The 12357-nt window shown below is 65.5% G+C and overlaps 1 protein-coding gene and 1 long non-coding RNA gene across 3 annotated transcripts; one reads left to right on the top strand and one right to left on the bottom strand.

The window, feature by feature from the left end:
* The first annotated feature begins 873 nt into the window (after positions 1-873).
* On the top strand, positions 874-8282 carry CSPG5 (chondroitin sulfate proteoglycan 5). 2 transcript variants are annotated; one of them, XM_085050011.1, is made up of 5 exons: positions 874-1037; positions 2503-3745; positions 4826-5014; positions 5996-6068; positions 6564-7359. In XM_085050011.1, exons 1-5 carry the CDS (start codon positions 974-976, stop codon positions 6618-6620), a joined length of 1626 nt encoding a protein of 541 aa, XP_084906137.1. In that variant the 5' UTR covers positions 874-973; the 3' UTR covers positions 6621-7359. The 2 variants fall into 2 exon arrangements, with proteins under 2 accessions (XP_084906137.1, XP_084906136.1); XM_085050010.1 differs by lacking the exon at positions 6564-7359 and adding an exon at positions 7760-8282 and having other exon boundaries at positions 878-1037.
* LOC146440651 (uncharacterized) lies at positions 8168-11730 on the bottom strand. Its single transcript, XR_014849632.1, has 2 exons — positions 10544-11730; positions 8168-8921 (listed from the first exon to the last, which is right to left on the bottom strand). It is a non-coding gene; the product is annotated as an uncharacterized LOC146440651 (long non-coding RNA).
* Positions 11731-12357: the final 627 nt, after the last annotated feature.

Genomic DNA, 12357 nt, shown 5'->3' with positions numbered 1-12357 from the left:
CAGCTCCTGCCCATAGCCCCTGCCCACAGCCCCTGCCCTCACCCCTGCCCTCACCCCTGCCCGCAGCCCTGCCCGCAGCCCTGCCCATCGGAGGAGCCAGCCCACGGTGCCCCCGGGGACAGGTCACAGCTAACAGAGGCCATGGTGGCACCTGGTGGCAACTGGGCCGGTCTGGCACTGGGAAGAGGCGCCGTGGCCGTGGGGCGCCCAGGCAGGGGGCAAGGAGGGTCCAGCCCGGCACTGGGGTCTCTCTGCCTGGGGGGTCTGAGCGGTGACAGCCCGGCCCTGGGCCACAGCCCCGCGGGGACCCCCGGGGAGGTGCGGGAGTGAGGAGTGGGGGGTGCAGGGTGTGATCCCCCCGCCTCAGGTGAGGATGCTGCCAGGGGATCCCGGTGCTGGTGCAGGGATGTGTCCCCACCCCAAACAGGAGCGGTTTGGGGGTCAGAGAGGGATGGCAGCCCCGGGGACTCCGGGATGTGTCCCCCCCGGAGCTGGGGGGTGCCGGGAAGTGTCCCCGGTGTCCTCTGCAGGAATGCCGATGCGGGGGGCGCCGGGATGAGTCCTCCAGTGTCCCCCACTGGGGTGGTGGTGCCAGGATGTGCCCTCTGTGTCCCCCCCGCCCCAGGGACACTGGTGCCACGATGGGTCCCCCCGGGGATGCTGGCGTCGGGATGTGTCCCCCGGTGTCCCCCACCGGGGATGCCGACGCTGGGGGTCCCGGGGTGTGTCCTCCCCGAGGCTGGGGGTCTGGGCTGAGCCCCCCGGCGCTGCCCGCGGGGTGCCGGGGGGGTGCCGTGCCCGTGCCCGTGCCCGGAGCCGCCGCCGCCGCGGTCCCGCCCCCGCCGCCCGGCCCGGCCCCCCGGCTCGGCGCGGCTCCGCTCGGCTCGGCTCGGCGCGGCTCGCTCGGAGCGGGGCGGGCGGAGCCGCTGCCGGTGCCGGCCCCGTGGCGGAGCCGGGGTCCCTCCATGCCGCCATGGCCCCCCGCGCCCCCCGCGCCCCCCGCGCCCTGGCCCTGCTGCTGGCGATCGGCGCCCTCGGTGCGTACCGGGACCGGGGACAGCCGCGATGGGCGCGGGGGGGCGGATCCCGGGGCGGGGGGGATCCCCGGGTGGGGAGCGGGGGGGGCTGCGGTCCGGGCGGGGGCTGCGGGGTGGGGGGATCCCCTTTACCGGGGCCGGATCCCATCGCCGGGGGCTGCATCCCCGGGGAAAGGTGGATCCCCCCGGGCGGGGGGTTGGATCCCATTGCGGGGGGATTGTGACGGTATCGATCCTGTCGCCGCGGGCTGGATCCCCTTTCTGCGGGGGGGCATCTGCAGGAGCCGGGCAAGCGCCGGATCTCCTTGCAGGGCGGGCGGGATCCCCTTGCCGGGGGCAGATCCCTTGCGTGGGGCTGGATCCCCTCGGAGGAAGGGCTGGGTCCGCTTGCCGGGGGCCACATCCCTTGCGGGGGGCTGCAGCCCCTGGCAGGGCGGGCGGGATCCCCTTGCCGCGGCCGGATCCCCTGCGTGGGGCTGGATCCCCGCGCGTGGAGGGGGAGCATCTGCAGGAGCCAGGGAAGGGCTGGAGCCCCTTGCAGGAGGCACCGGATTCCCTTGCAGGGGCTGGATCCCCTTGCGATTGTGGGGTGCACTCGCAGGAAGCGGAGGGGGTTGGATCCCCTCGGGAGTGGGCTGGATTGCGTTGCAGGGGAGTTGGATACCCTTGGGAAGGGGCTGGATACCCTTGCAGGGAGCTGGATCCTGTTGCAGAGGCTGGATCCCCTTGCAGGGGCGGGATCCGGCTGTGTGTTTGGGGGGCACTCGCACGGACCGGAGGAGGGCTGGAGGATCCTGTTGTGTGTCTGGCATGGACATGCAGGAACCAGAGAGGGCTGATGCCCTCGGAAGGGGCTGGATTCCATTGCAGAGGGGCTGCTCCCGCTGCAGGGGCTGCATCCCGGTGTGTTCGGTGGTGCATCCGCAGGAATCCGAGGGGCTGGATCCCCTGGCAAAGACAGAGCGATCTGTGGGGCGGGGGGGCTGGATCCCATTACAGGGAGCTGGATCCCATTACAGGGAGCTGGATGCCGTTGTGTGTGTGGGGTGCACTTACAGGAACCGGAGAAGGGATGGATCTGTTGGGGGGCTGGATCCCCTTGCAGTGGGGGTTGGATCCTTTTGGGGGAGGAGTGGATCCCTTTGCAAGGGGATGGGTCCTCTTGAAGGGTCGCTGAGGGGGCAGGGGCAGGGCCAGTTTGGCTCGGGGGGGCTGTGCTGAGGGGGAGGATATCACAGAGTTGGGTGTGGGGGTACCCACAGAGCTGCGGGCTCCCGTGGGGTTCACCCCTTCAGTCCCCGGGAGAGGCTCAAGGATTCGGGGTGCAGCCCCCCCAGACGCCTTGTTGTGGTGCTGGCGGGTAGGCTGAGCACGTGGGGACCTGTCGGGACCCCCCAGGCTGCCACATCCTCCCAGGGGTGCGAGGGCACCTCTGACACGTCTTTCTCTCCTTGCCCCCCTCCAGCATCCGCGTGGCCCCCCCAAAACTCCAGCGTTGGCGAGGGAAGAGCTTGGGAGGGCTCCTTGGAGAGCAGCCCCCCGAAATGGGACCTGGCGAGCGGAGACCCCCCGGGGGCACCCAGCAACAGCACCAGCGCAGGGGGGGCCGCGGCAGGACCCCAGCTAGAGCCCCCCGGGGGCGGCACGGCCACCACGGAGCCGTCGGCCGTGCCCGAGGGGTGCCCGGGCTGCGCCGGGGAGGGCGAGGCCAGCGCCGTGCCCCCTCGAGCCGTGACCTGGCCCGGGGACGGGGGCACGGTGCCGGTGGCCCTCGGCAGCCCCGAGGAGCCGGGGAGCGGTGACCGACCCACGCCGCCCTCCCCGCCCGGCCCGGGGGGTTTCGGGGGGCTCCCGGCCGCCCCGCCGAGCCCCTCCGGCCCCCAGCTCGCCACCGACTCAGCCGAATCCGACCTGCTGCTGGCGGCCGGGGGCTCGGCCGCGCCGCGGACCCCCGTGCTGGGCGAGCCCAGCCCCGTGCCCGTCGGGGGGGACTCGGGGGGTCCCCCGGAGCTCTGGGCCGCCGCCTCCAGCCCTGCCCCGGCGCAGGGGGCCCGCGGCTGGACGGATCTGACGTGGCTGCAGGAGCCCATCACCGCCGCCACGGGCCCGGCCAAGCCGCCCGCCGACCGCACGGGCTCCGAGATCATCGACGTCGATTACTACGACCTGTTCGAGGGGGGCGAGGGACTGGGGGGCTTCCCCGGGGGCGGCCGGGGCGCGGCCGGCTCGGCGCGGCGGCGAGAGCCCGAGGGGGCGGCCACGCCCTGGGCCCTCCACGAGCTCTACGACGACTTCACGCCCTTCGACGACGCCGATTTCTACCCCACCACCTCCTTCTACGCCGACGGGGACGACGAGGACGAGCTGGAGGACGAAGAGGAAGAGGAGGAGGAAGACGGGGGGCTGGAGGACGAGAACGGCTACCGGCCGCCCGCCTCGGCCGTGCCCGGGGCCGCGCCGGCCCCGCAGGACCCCCTGCCCACCGGGCACCGCGCCGCCGCCCCGCCGCCGCCCTCCGGGGTGTCGGGGGGCAGCCCCACGGCCTGGCCGCGGCCCGGGGAGCGGGGCCCGCCCGAGAACGGCTCCGAGTGCCGGAGCGGCTACGTGCGGCACAACAGCTCCTGCCGCTCCCTCTGCGACCTCGTCCCCAGCTACTGCCACAACGGCGGCCAGTGCTACCTGGTGGAGAGCCACGGGGCCTTCTGCCGGTAAGGGACGGGCCTGAAGGGGCTGTGGGGGCGTGGGGCATCGGCATCCCTGGGCACACCATTCCTGGGCACACCATCCCTTGTGCCTCATCCCTGGGCTCTCCATCCCTGTGCGCCTCATTCCCACTCTTTCCATCCCTTGTACACCCCCATTCCCATACTCCATGCAGCCCATCCCTGGGCTCTCCACCACTCATGCACTCTATTTCCAGTGCTTCCATCTCCCTGCAGCCCATTCCTGGCATCTCCATCCCTTTCACCCCATTCCTAGTCCGTCCAACCCAAGACCTCATCCCTTGGCTCTCCATTCCCTCTGCCCCATCGCTGGGCTTTTCATCCTCCTGGTATTGCATTCTCAATCTTCCCATCCATTGTGTACCCCATTCCCCATCTCTCCATCCCCCGTGCACCCCATCCTTGGGCTCTCCATCTCTGTGCACTCCATTCCCAGTCTCTCCATCCTCCATGCACCTCCTTCCCGGGCTCTCCATTCCCTCCACTCCATCCCTGGGCTCTCCATGCCCCTGACACCCCGTACCTAGTCCTTCCATGCCATTCCGAACCCTTCCATGCCCTCGGCACGCCATTCCCGGGCTCGCCGTCCCCCTGCACCCCACCCAGGTGCCCCGTTCCCCCGCAGCGCCATCCCGCCGGGATGCAGAGGGGTTTCCCTGCCCCCCGAGCGGCGGCTGGGCAGGAATTAGGTCAGGGCCGCGCAGCCGAGGCTGCAGGGCGGCCGCGCTAATCGGCCCCGGCAGATTGCGCCCGGGAGGCCAAGGCCGGCTGTGCCACACGCATCGGGATGTGCCCTGCGGGTGGCACCGAGCCCGGGGGGACGCGGGGGACCCCAGCCCTGCTCCCGCCGCCGCTGGGGCTGGAAGCCACTGGTGCAGGGCAGCGGCATCGTCTGGGACACCCTGACCCCGCTGCCGGCGTCCCCCGGTGTCCTCAGACACCCATAATTCCCCCAAGTACAAACACCACATCCCCCAAGGGTGCTCTGTGGGACAGGGGCACAGTTTGGGGCGGGGGGGGACATGTTTTGGGGCGGGGGGTCCCTCTGACCGCGTCCCCCGGCAGGTGCAACACGCAGGACTACACGTGGCACAAGGGCACTCGCTGCGAGTCCATCGTCACCGACTTCCAGGTGATGTGCGTGGCCGTGGGCTCGGCCGCGCTCGTGGTGCTGCTGCTCTTCATGCTCACCGTGTTCTTCGCCAAGAAGCTCTACCTGCTCAAGACGGAGAACAGCAAACTGCGCAAGACCAAGTGAGTGACGGGGGACACCCCGGGCTGGCCACAAACACCCCGCGGCCGCTGGGCGGGCTCAGCCCCCACCCTCAGTGCCAGCCCGTCCTTTTGGCGTCGCCGGGACCCCCGGTGGCGGTGGGGACGCGGTGACAGTGGGTGGGAAAGCTCCCGGAGGCGGGAGATGTGGATGTGGCCCCTGCTCCACGGTTAATCCCTTAAAGCTGCTCCTGACTGGCACCAGTTAATCTGCTTCGCTGGGAGCTGGGGACACCGGCTGGGCTGCCATCGGGGACGGTCCGGCAGGGGACAGGGCTGGGGGGTGACGGGGAAGGGGTTGGGGTCATCCCCCCGCCCCAGCCATTGCTGTCCGGTTCCCTGGAGCAGGGAGGAGAGAGCCTTCCCAGCCCGGTCCCTAATGAGCTGTTAATTAGTGTTTGGAAATGCCAAGTGTAATTAGCAGGGAAGCTCCGTGCCAGCTCCCGGGTCTCCCTCTCCAGCCGGGCCCCGGCTGCCCTTCCCGCTCCCCTGCCCAGAGCAGGGCTACCCCCAAACCTCCAGTGCTGGGGGCATTGAGCCCCCCAAAATGTCACACTGGGCTCATTCGGCCCCAGCTCCATCCCTGGGGACATTTAGTGCCCAGACCTTCAGTGTTCAGGACATTTGAGCCGGCAGACCTCCACCCCTGGGGATATTAAGTCCCCAGCCCCCCCAGATTTGGGGCCATTTAGCTCCCCAGATGCTCAGAGCTGGGGGTATAAAATCCCAAGCCCCAAGAGTAGGGGATATTTATCCCCCCAGAGCCCCCGGATCTGGGGGTATTTAGCCCAAATTTCCATTGCTGGGGACATTTACCCCCCAGACCTGCAGCGCTGGGGCCAATTACCCCCCCAAAACCAGGTTGACCCCGAAACGTGGGCAGGGGCTGTTTGGTGACCCCGAAACGTGGGCAGGGGCTGTTTGGGGGGTCCTGCTCTCACCGCTGCTCTCTGACCCCGGCAGATACCGCACCCCGTCCGAGCTGCACAACGACAACTTCTCCCTCTCCACCATCGCCGAGGGCTCCCACCCAAACGTAAGGAGCTGTGTGGCACCATCCCCCCGTCCCACTTCCTATCCCATCCTTGGCCCTCTGTCCGGTAACATCTCACCCGTGCCCCCTCCATCATCCCTGCACTGTCCTCCTGTCCCCATCCCGCCATGGTCACAGCTCTGTCCCCTCACTGGTGGCTCCCCGATGACCTAAACAGGACCCAGGCCAGGTGGGGAGTTGGTGTCACCCCTCTGTCCCCTCCCTGTCCTCTCCTGCCCGTGTGGCTCCCCGGGGAGCCACCAGCCCGAATTCCTGGTGGCTTTGGCTCCGTGTGTGGGTGGCAGGGGGTGGCCGTGCCGGAACTTTCAGGGAGGGGACAGTCGGGATGCGCCCTGGCTGTGGCGTCACTGGGAAGGAGCAGCGGCTGACTCCGGATGCTGGAGGATGACACACTCCGGGACGCTGCTGTGGTTGGGCTGCACCCTCCGGCATCCCGCGGGATGCCTTTCCAACCTCGTGTCTTTCGACTCGGAACAGAGAGAAGCGAAGGGCTTTGCGGAGCGCGAGCCGGAGGAGGAGCGTAGGTCCCTTTAGCCTTTCCCTACCCATGGCCGGTGTTTCCCCGTCTTCCGACCGCCTTTAGCAGCCGTAGCGTCGGCGCGGCCCGGCCGCCCTGGCAGGAGGTTCCGGGGCCGGCTTCCCTCCCCGCTGCCGAGAGGATGAACCTCGGGATGAACTCGGTGCCGCTCCCCGGCGTCTCGCCGGGCTCTGACCCATCCCTCGTCTCCTCCGGATGCGGAGGGTTCGGCACGCGGTGCCTGGGATGCAGCACTCCGAGGATGAGGAGGGGTCAGCGGGGTCAACGCCCCTGGAAGGGGTTCGCGGGGATCCCGCAGCGGTGGAGCCAATGGCACCAGCTCCGGACCGGCCGGACGTCACCGCCCAGGAGATGGACAATCCTGTCCCTGCGTGACACCGGCCCTTGGGTGTCCCCGGCCATCTGCCGCTCTCCGTGTGGCACCGGGAGCACCGTCACCACCGCGGCCCGGCAGCCGCCCACGCCAGGGCTCCTTCTGCCCCAGCAGCGCCCACGGCCACGCCGGGACCGTGCGGGCACAGCCAGCCAGCGCAGCCGGAGCTCGGCCCGCTGCCAGAGGGACCTCTCTCCCCACGGATGCGGGACAGACTCGGGGCACTGCCCAGCCCTGGGGCGGGAAGATGCTCCAGCGGGGGGACGTCGGGAAGAGGCGTGCCCGGCTTTGCCAGCGGCGCGGGGGGACCGGCTGTACGCTGAGGAACCGCAATAAATCCAACCCCTCTGGCCTCCTGCCAAGCGCCGCCGGGAGTGGCTGATTGTCGCGGGGACGAGGAGATGCGCCGGGCTGGGAGCGGGAAGAGAGATCGGGTGGGAACGGTGGGCGGGATGGGCGGGAGGGACGTGCCTGAGGCTGGCACGGGTTCCGCCGGCTGGCACAGCTCGTGGGCGCTGCTGGCTTTGGGAGCCGGAGCATCCCGAGGCGGGGAGGCTGTGCGGGCGGACGGCGTGACCGTGGGGGGCTCAGACCCTCTACCCGCGCCGGGAGCACCGCGGTCCCCCCCCGCGCCGCCACCTGCGCCGGGCGGGGATGTTTGTCCTCCCCAGTGGCTCTCTGCAAGGCGTCAGCGGGACGTCGGTGCCCTCCCCGGGTCTCGCCCCCATCACGGCCCTGCCCTGACCCCCGTCTCTCCCGCAGGACGATCCCAGCGCTCCGCACAAGCTGCAGGACTCGCTGAAATCCTGCCTGAAGGACGAGGAGCCGTTTAACATCCACAACTCGACGTCGCCCAAGCACGAGGGCGGCAAAGGGGAGCAGGACGCGGGGGAGCTCAACTGCCTCCAGAACAACCTGACGTGAGAGGCGGGGATGGGAGCGGCAGCGGGAGGCAGCCAGGCTCCCACCCGCATCCACAGCCGTCTCCTCCCGCCGCTGTGTCCCTTCCCGCTCCGTGGCATGCTTTGGTGTGTTTTGTACAGAGGAAAACAAACAAACAAAAAATTCCAGTAATAATTCGGCCGTGTCGTGGGGGTGTTTGGTTCGTGCTCCGTGTTTCTCGCTTGGGTTCATTCCGCGCTGTGATTTCTAAACCTTTGCCGTTCCGCAACTGACTTTTTTTGTACTTTTGCCCCACTTTTTTTGAGATACAGGTTAAAAACAACAAAAAAAGGAGAAAAAAAAAAAAAAGGAAGATCTTGAAATAAATAAACCATTTTTTTTTAAAGTTAAGCCTCTTGCCAGTGCCTGCGATCTTCCGAGACGGACAGGGCGGGATTCAGTTCCTGGTTCCACAGGGTCCCATCTGAGTGTCACCCGGGGGTGGTGGGTGCCTTGTCCCCTGTTGTCACCCTCTCCAGGCACATTCCTGTCTCTGCCAGGTGCAGCACATCCTGCCACCCTGGACACACTTGGGAGCGATGCGACACCCTGGGATGGTTGGTGGAGGTGCCTGGGATGCTCCAGGGTTTGCTCCATCCCCACCCCGTCCCCACCATGGGTCCCCCCAAACTGTGGGTGCACACGGGGTGATCGTTCCCAACCAGTCCTGCCTCATCAGTGTCCTACAACGGAGCTGCCCAGGATGTTGGTGGATTTTGGGTGAAACACCCCAGGGTTGTCCCCCCCAGAGCTCCCAGTTTCCACCCGCATGGAGAATAACCAGTGCCACTGCCCCGGTGGCTTTGGAAAGGTCGGGCTGCTCCCATCACCATCCCTGGAATCAAGCACGGAGCAGGGGTGTCCCCCCAGGAAACCCCAGCTCTCCCAGCACCCTCCCCTCCAGCTGCAGCTCCGTCTCGCTTCCCACAGGAACCCATTTCTTCTGGAGACAGATTCATCCACGCGCCAACACTCCGGGTTCCTTGGGAGAGAGGACATGGATCCATTAATCAGCAGACAATATTAAGTGTGTGGCGTGTCGGGGATGCAGCCAGTGCTCTCCTGGGGCAGGTGGGAGCCAAAGCCGCAGCTCCGCGTGGATCGGATGTTCCCGATGAGTCCTGTGAGCTGCTAAATAATTAATTCTCGGCTCGCTCGGGGAGATTAAAATCTGAGCAGTGGTGCTGGGAGCTGGCAGTGGATCCCGGCAGACACTCCAGGCGGAGCGAGTGACTCACTGGCACCGGCAGGGTTTGGTCTTTGCCATTCCCCTTCCAGCATGGAGCTGTAGGACAGGTAAAACCATGGATAAAGCACTGGGAACATGGACACAGCAATAAAAAGTGTGGGGCAGGGGGAGAGTGATGTGTTGGTGGAGCAGGAGCCTGGCAGAGGAGAGAGGAGATGCTGATGCCTGAGGAAACACAGAAAGGTGGGATGTCCTGGCATGGGCAGAGGCTGGGCACGAGCTTCCCGTGAGAGGGAAAGGGAGCTGGAATGGGATGAGCATCACTGTGATGGGAGAGGATCTGTGCTTGTGTGTGAGGAGCGAGGGGAGAAGAAATGGTTGTGTAAGGACAGGGATGTTGGAGGGGATTGGGAATGTAGGAATGATGCAGTGTTTTGGGTGATGCAGGGAAGAGGAGGGAAGGGGCAATGCAGGACGGGGGAGGCCACCCCTCATCTCCAGCTGTCCTTGGAGGGAGCTGGCAAGGTGGGATGCAGGGAGACACAGAGTGGGATGGGGCAGACAAAGAGTGAGTCCAGCTGGGACTGTGTGGTGGGATCTGGAAACCATCTGTTCCTCACTGGGATCCTTCCTCAAGGTGCCTATGGCTCTGGCTGGACACTGCCTGGGGAGACATCCACCATGGTGTCACTGTGGAGGTGAGACTGGCATAGCCCATCCACCATGGAACTGAGGGTGACATGGCACAGCCCCTCCATCCCAGCACAGCCCATCCACCATGGGTGGTGTCACCATGGAACTGAAGGGTGACATGGCACAGCCCCTCCATCCCAGCACAGCCCATCCACCATGGATGGTGTCACCACGGAACTGAAGGGTGACATGGCACAGCCCCTCCATCCCAGCACAGCCCATCCACCATGGATGGTGTCACCATGGAACTGAGGGTGACATGGCACAGCCCCTCCATCCCAGCACAGCCCATCCATCCCAGACCTGCCGTGGCTCCAAGAGGTGCCCACTTTGGAGTGGTGCCCACATTCCCTCGCCACCCGTTTTTGTCCCTACCAAGAAGCCCAGTGTGGCCAGGCTGGGCAGTGGTGGGACTGTCCCCTCCCCACAGCTGGCTGGTGGCTCCGCAGTGCAGGCCCTGTCTCGGAGCCATGAGGAATGACCCACGGAGGAGTCCCAGATTCAGAAGCCATCCTCAGCCACAGCCACTCACCCCCATGGGCTGAAGGGACTGGGGTTCAGGACAAAACTCAGAAGAATTGAAGCAGGTCTAAGGATGCTCCTGCCCATACACAGGTGTTCGGAGCACAGAGGGATTTGTCCCCCTGTGCCCCTGCTCTGAGGTGTTGCTCTGCCCCCATCATTCCCCCCAGGCTGCTCCCGCTCCATCAGACCCTACTCACCATCCCGGCGCGCTCCTGTTTCCCGCGGGAAGGCACAGCCTCATTCCCTGCCTCTCTCCAGCCAGCCATGAGCCCCGGAGCCCCTCTGGCTCTGGGATCAGTGTCCCTCGCCGTGCCTCTGTTTCCCACGGGGGAAACACCAGCCCAGCCCCAGCCTGCAGGCTCCCATCCCCTCTGGCTTTCCCAGACGAGGGAGGAGCATGGTTTGGAGGGACGGATGGGGTTATCCGAGGGCTCCTGTCAGCGGCTGGTGGGACACGGGAAAGGGCGAGGAGCAGGCGCCGTGTGCTGTGCTCAGAGCTGATTTCATGGGCCCTGCAGAGGAATTTGCCTCCCAGCCAGCAAAGCAACACATGGGCTTTAATCACAGGCCTAATCACTGGGATGGAGAGGAGAGGCCAGAGAGCTATTAAATTTCAGTGCCTGGCTGGTTTGCTGGGAGGGGAGATGGCCCATTGCGGCCAAAAAGGGCTGGCACGGGGTGCAGGAAGGGAATTGGCATCGGCAGTGGGCCTGTCCTCCTCACTCCGCCGTCCTCTTTTCTCTCGCAGACACATAACAGGATTAGAGCCACGACCCCGAGACAAGGAGCCTTTCTTCCCTTGACAAGCTCCGGCTGCCTGAAACAAAATATCTGGAGTCAGGATTCATTGGGTGAGTCCTGATGCACCAAATGAGGCAATTCACTGGCCCAGGGTCCTGATTCACCGATCCAGAGTCTACCTTCATCACCAGAGCGTCTGGATTCATCGTCTGAGTCCAGATTCATGAAGAAAGAGTCCCAGCTCACCAGCTGAGAGTCCCAATCACTGGCTGAGTCCTGATTTAATAGCTAGAACCTTGATTCACTGACCAAGTGTCCCAATTCATGGGCCAGGCGCTGGTCAGGAGCATGAAGGGCTGGAGAAGGAGTGGGAGCAGCTCTGTGGTCCCCACCAGCCCCTGCACACCCCAAACTGCTCAATGCCCTCGGCACAGGATGCTGCTCCTTTGGGATTCTGGGTCAGTCTGTCCCTCCCTGAGGTGCCAGGAGCTGGCAGTGCCATATCTGTTCCTTGTGCCCTTCTAGACACCTCTGAGGACATTTCCTTGCCCGAGGGCTGGCCCCACGCATTTCCCTTGGAGGAATATTTGGAAGATGAGGTGGGTTGTCTCCTTTTCCTTGCTTGGTATTTTGTCCCACATCTTCCACCTTGGCTCTGTCCCACACACAGCTACAGTGGTCACACAAATGTCACCCTTGCTGTCCCATCTCCAGCCCCAGCCCCCAGGGGAAGGAGGGCCAGGCTTGAGGGACCATTCCCAAACCCTGTTGAACCATCCCTGGGAGCTGCTCTGCCAACCCCCAGCACAGGAGCGTTAGGTGGGGAACCTCAGGATGCTTCCCAGGTTTGGCTGAAGGTTTGGGAGGAGATAAGTGCCATAGGTCACCATGGGGAGCTCATAGGAGAATCTCTGGTAACATCCTGGTGTTCCCACCATCACTGGGCTGCCTCCTGGCTGGTAGCAGCCCATAACTGGTATTTGTGCAGCCAGAAAGTACAAGGATCCCAGTACTGAGTGCTGGGAAATACCAATTACTCCATTACTCTCAGCCTGGCTGTAACAGGGAGTGATTCCAGTATTAAACTGACCCCGCGTTGGATTTAAAGAGAGGAGAAAAACAAAATCCTCTTAACTTCGTGAACTGTAAAATGCCCAGTGTGGGAACGAGGAGCTGGGCATGCGCCCGGTGACGCCAGCGAGGGCTGGGACAACTCCAGGCACGGCGACTCCTCTGCGTCACTGCTGTCACTGGGCTGACTGGTGCCACT

This window comes from Lichenostomus cassidix, chromosome 2, assembly GCF_008360975.1.
Source record: "Lichenostomus cassidix isolate B80296 chromosome 2, HeHo_3.0, whole genome shotgun sequence".
In the NCBI taxonomy this organism is placed as follows: Eukaryota; Metazoa; Chordata; class Aves; order Passeriformes; family Meliphagidae; genus Lichenostomus; species Lichenostomus cassidix.
This window is presented reverse-complemented; position numbering and strand designations above follow the sequence as displayed.

What these genes read in the sequence shown, in the direction of transcription:
- CSPG5 (XM_085050010.1), top strand. Translation starts at nt 974, where the DNA reads ATGGCCCCCCGCGCCCCCCGCGCCCCCCGCGCCCTGGCCCTGCTGCTG. An exon ending in GCTGGCGATCGGCGCCCTCG is followed by an intron (nt 1,038 to 2,502) that starts GTGCGTACCGGG and finishes GCCCCCCTCCAG; the next exon opens with CATCCGCGTGGCCCCCCCAA. An exon ending in CCGAGGGCTCCCACCCAAAC is followed by an intron (nt 6,069 to 7,759) that starts GTAAGGAGCTGT and finishes TCTCTCCCGCAG; the next exon opens with GACGATCCCAGCGCTCCGCA.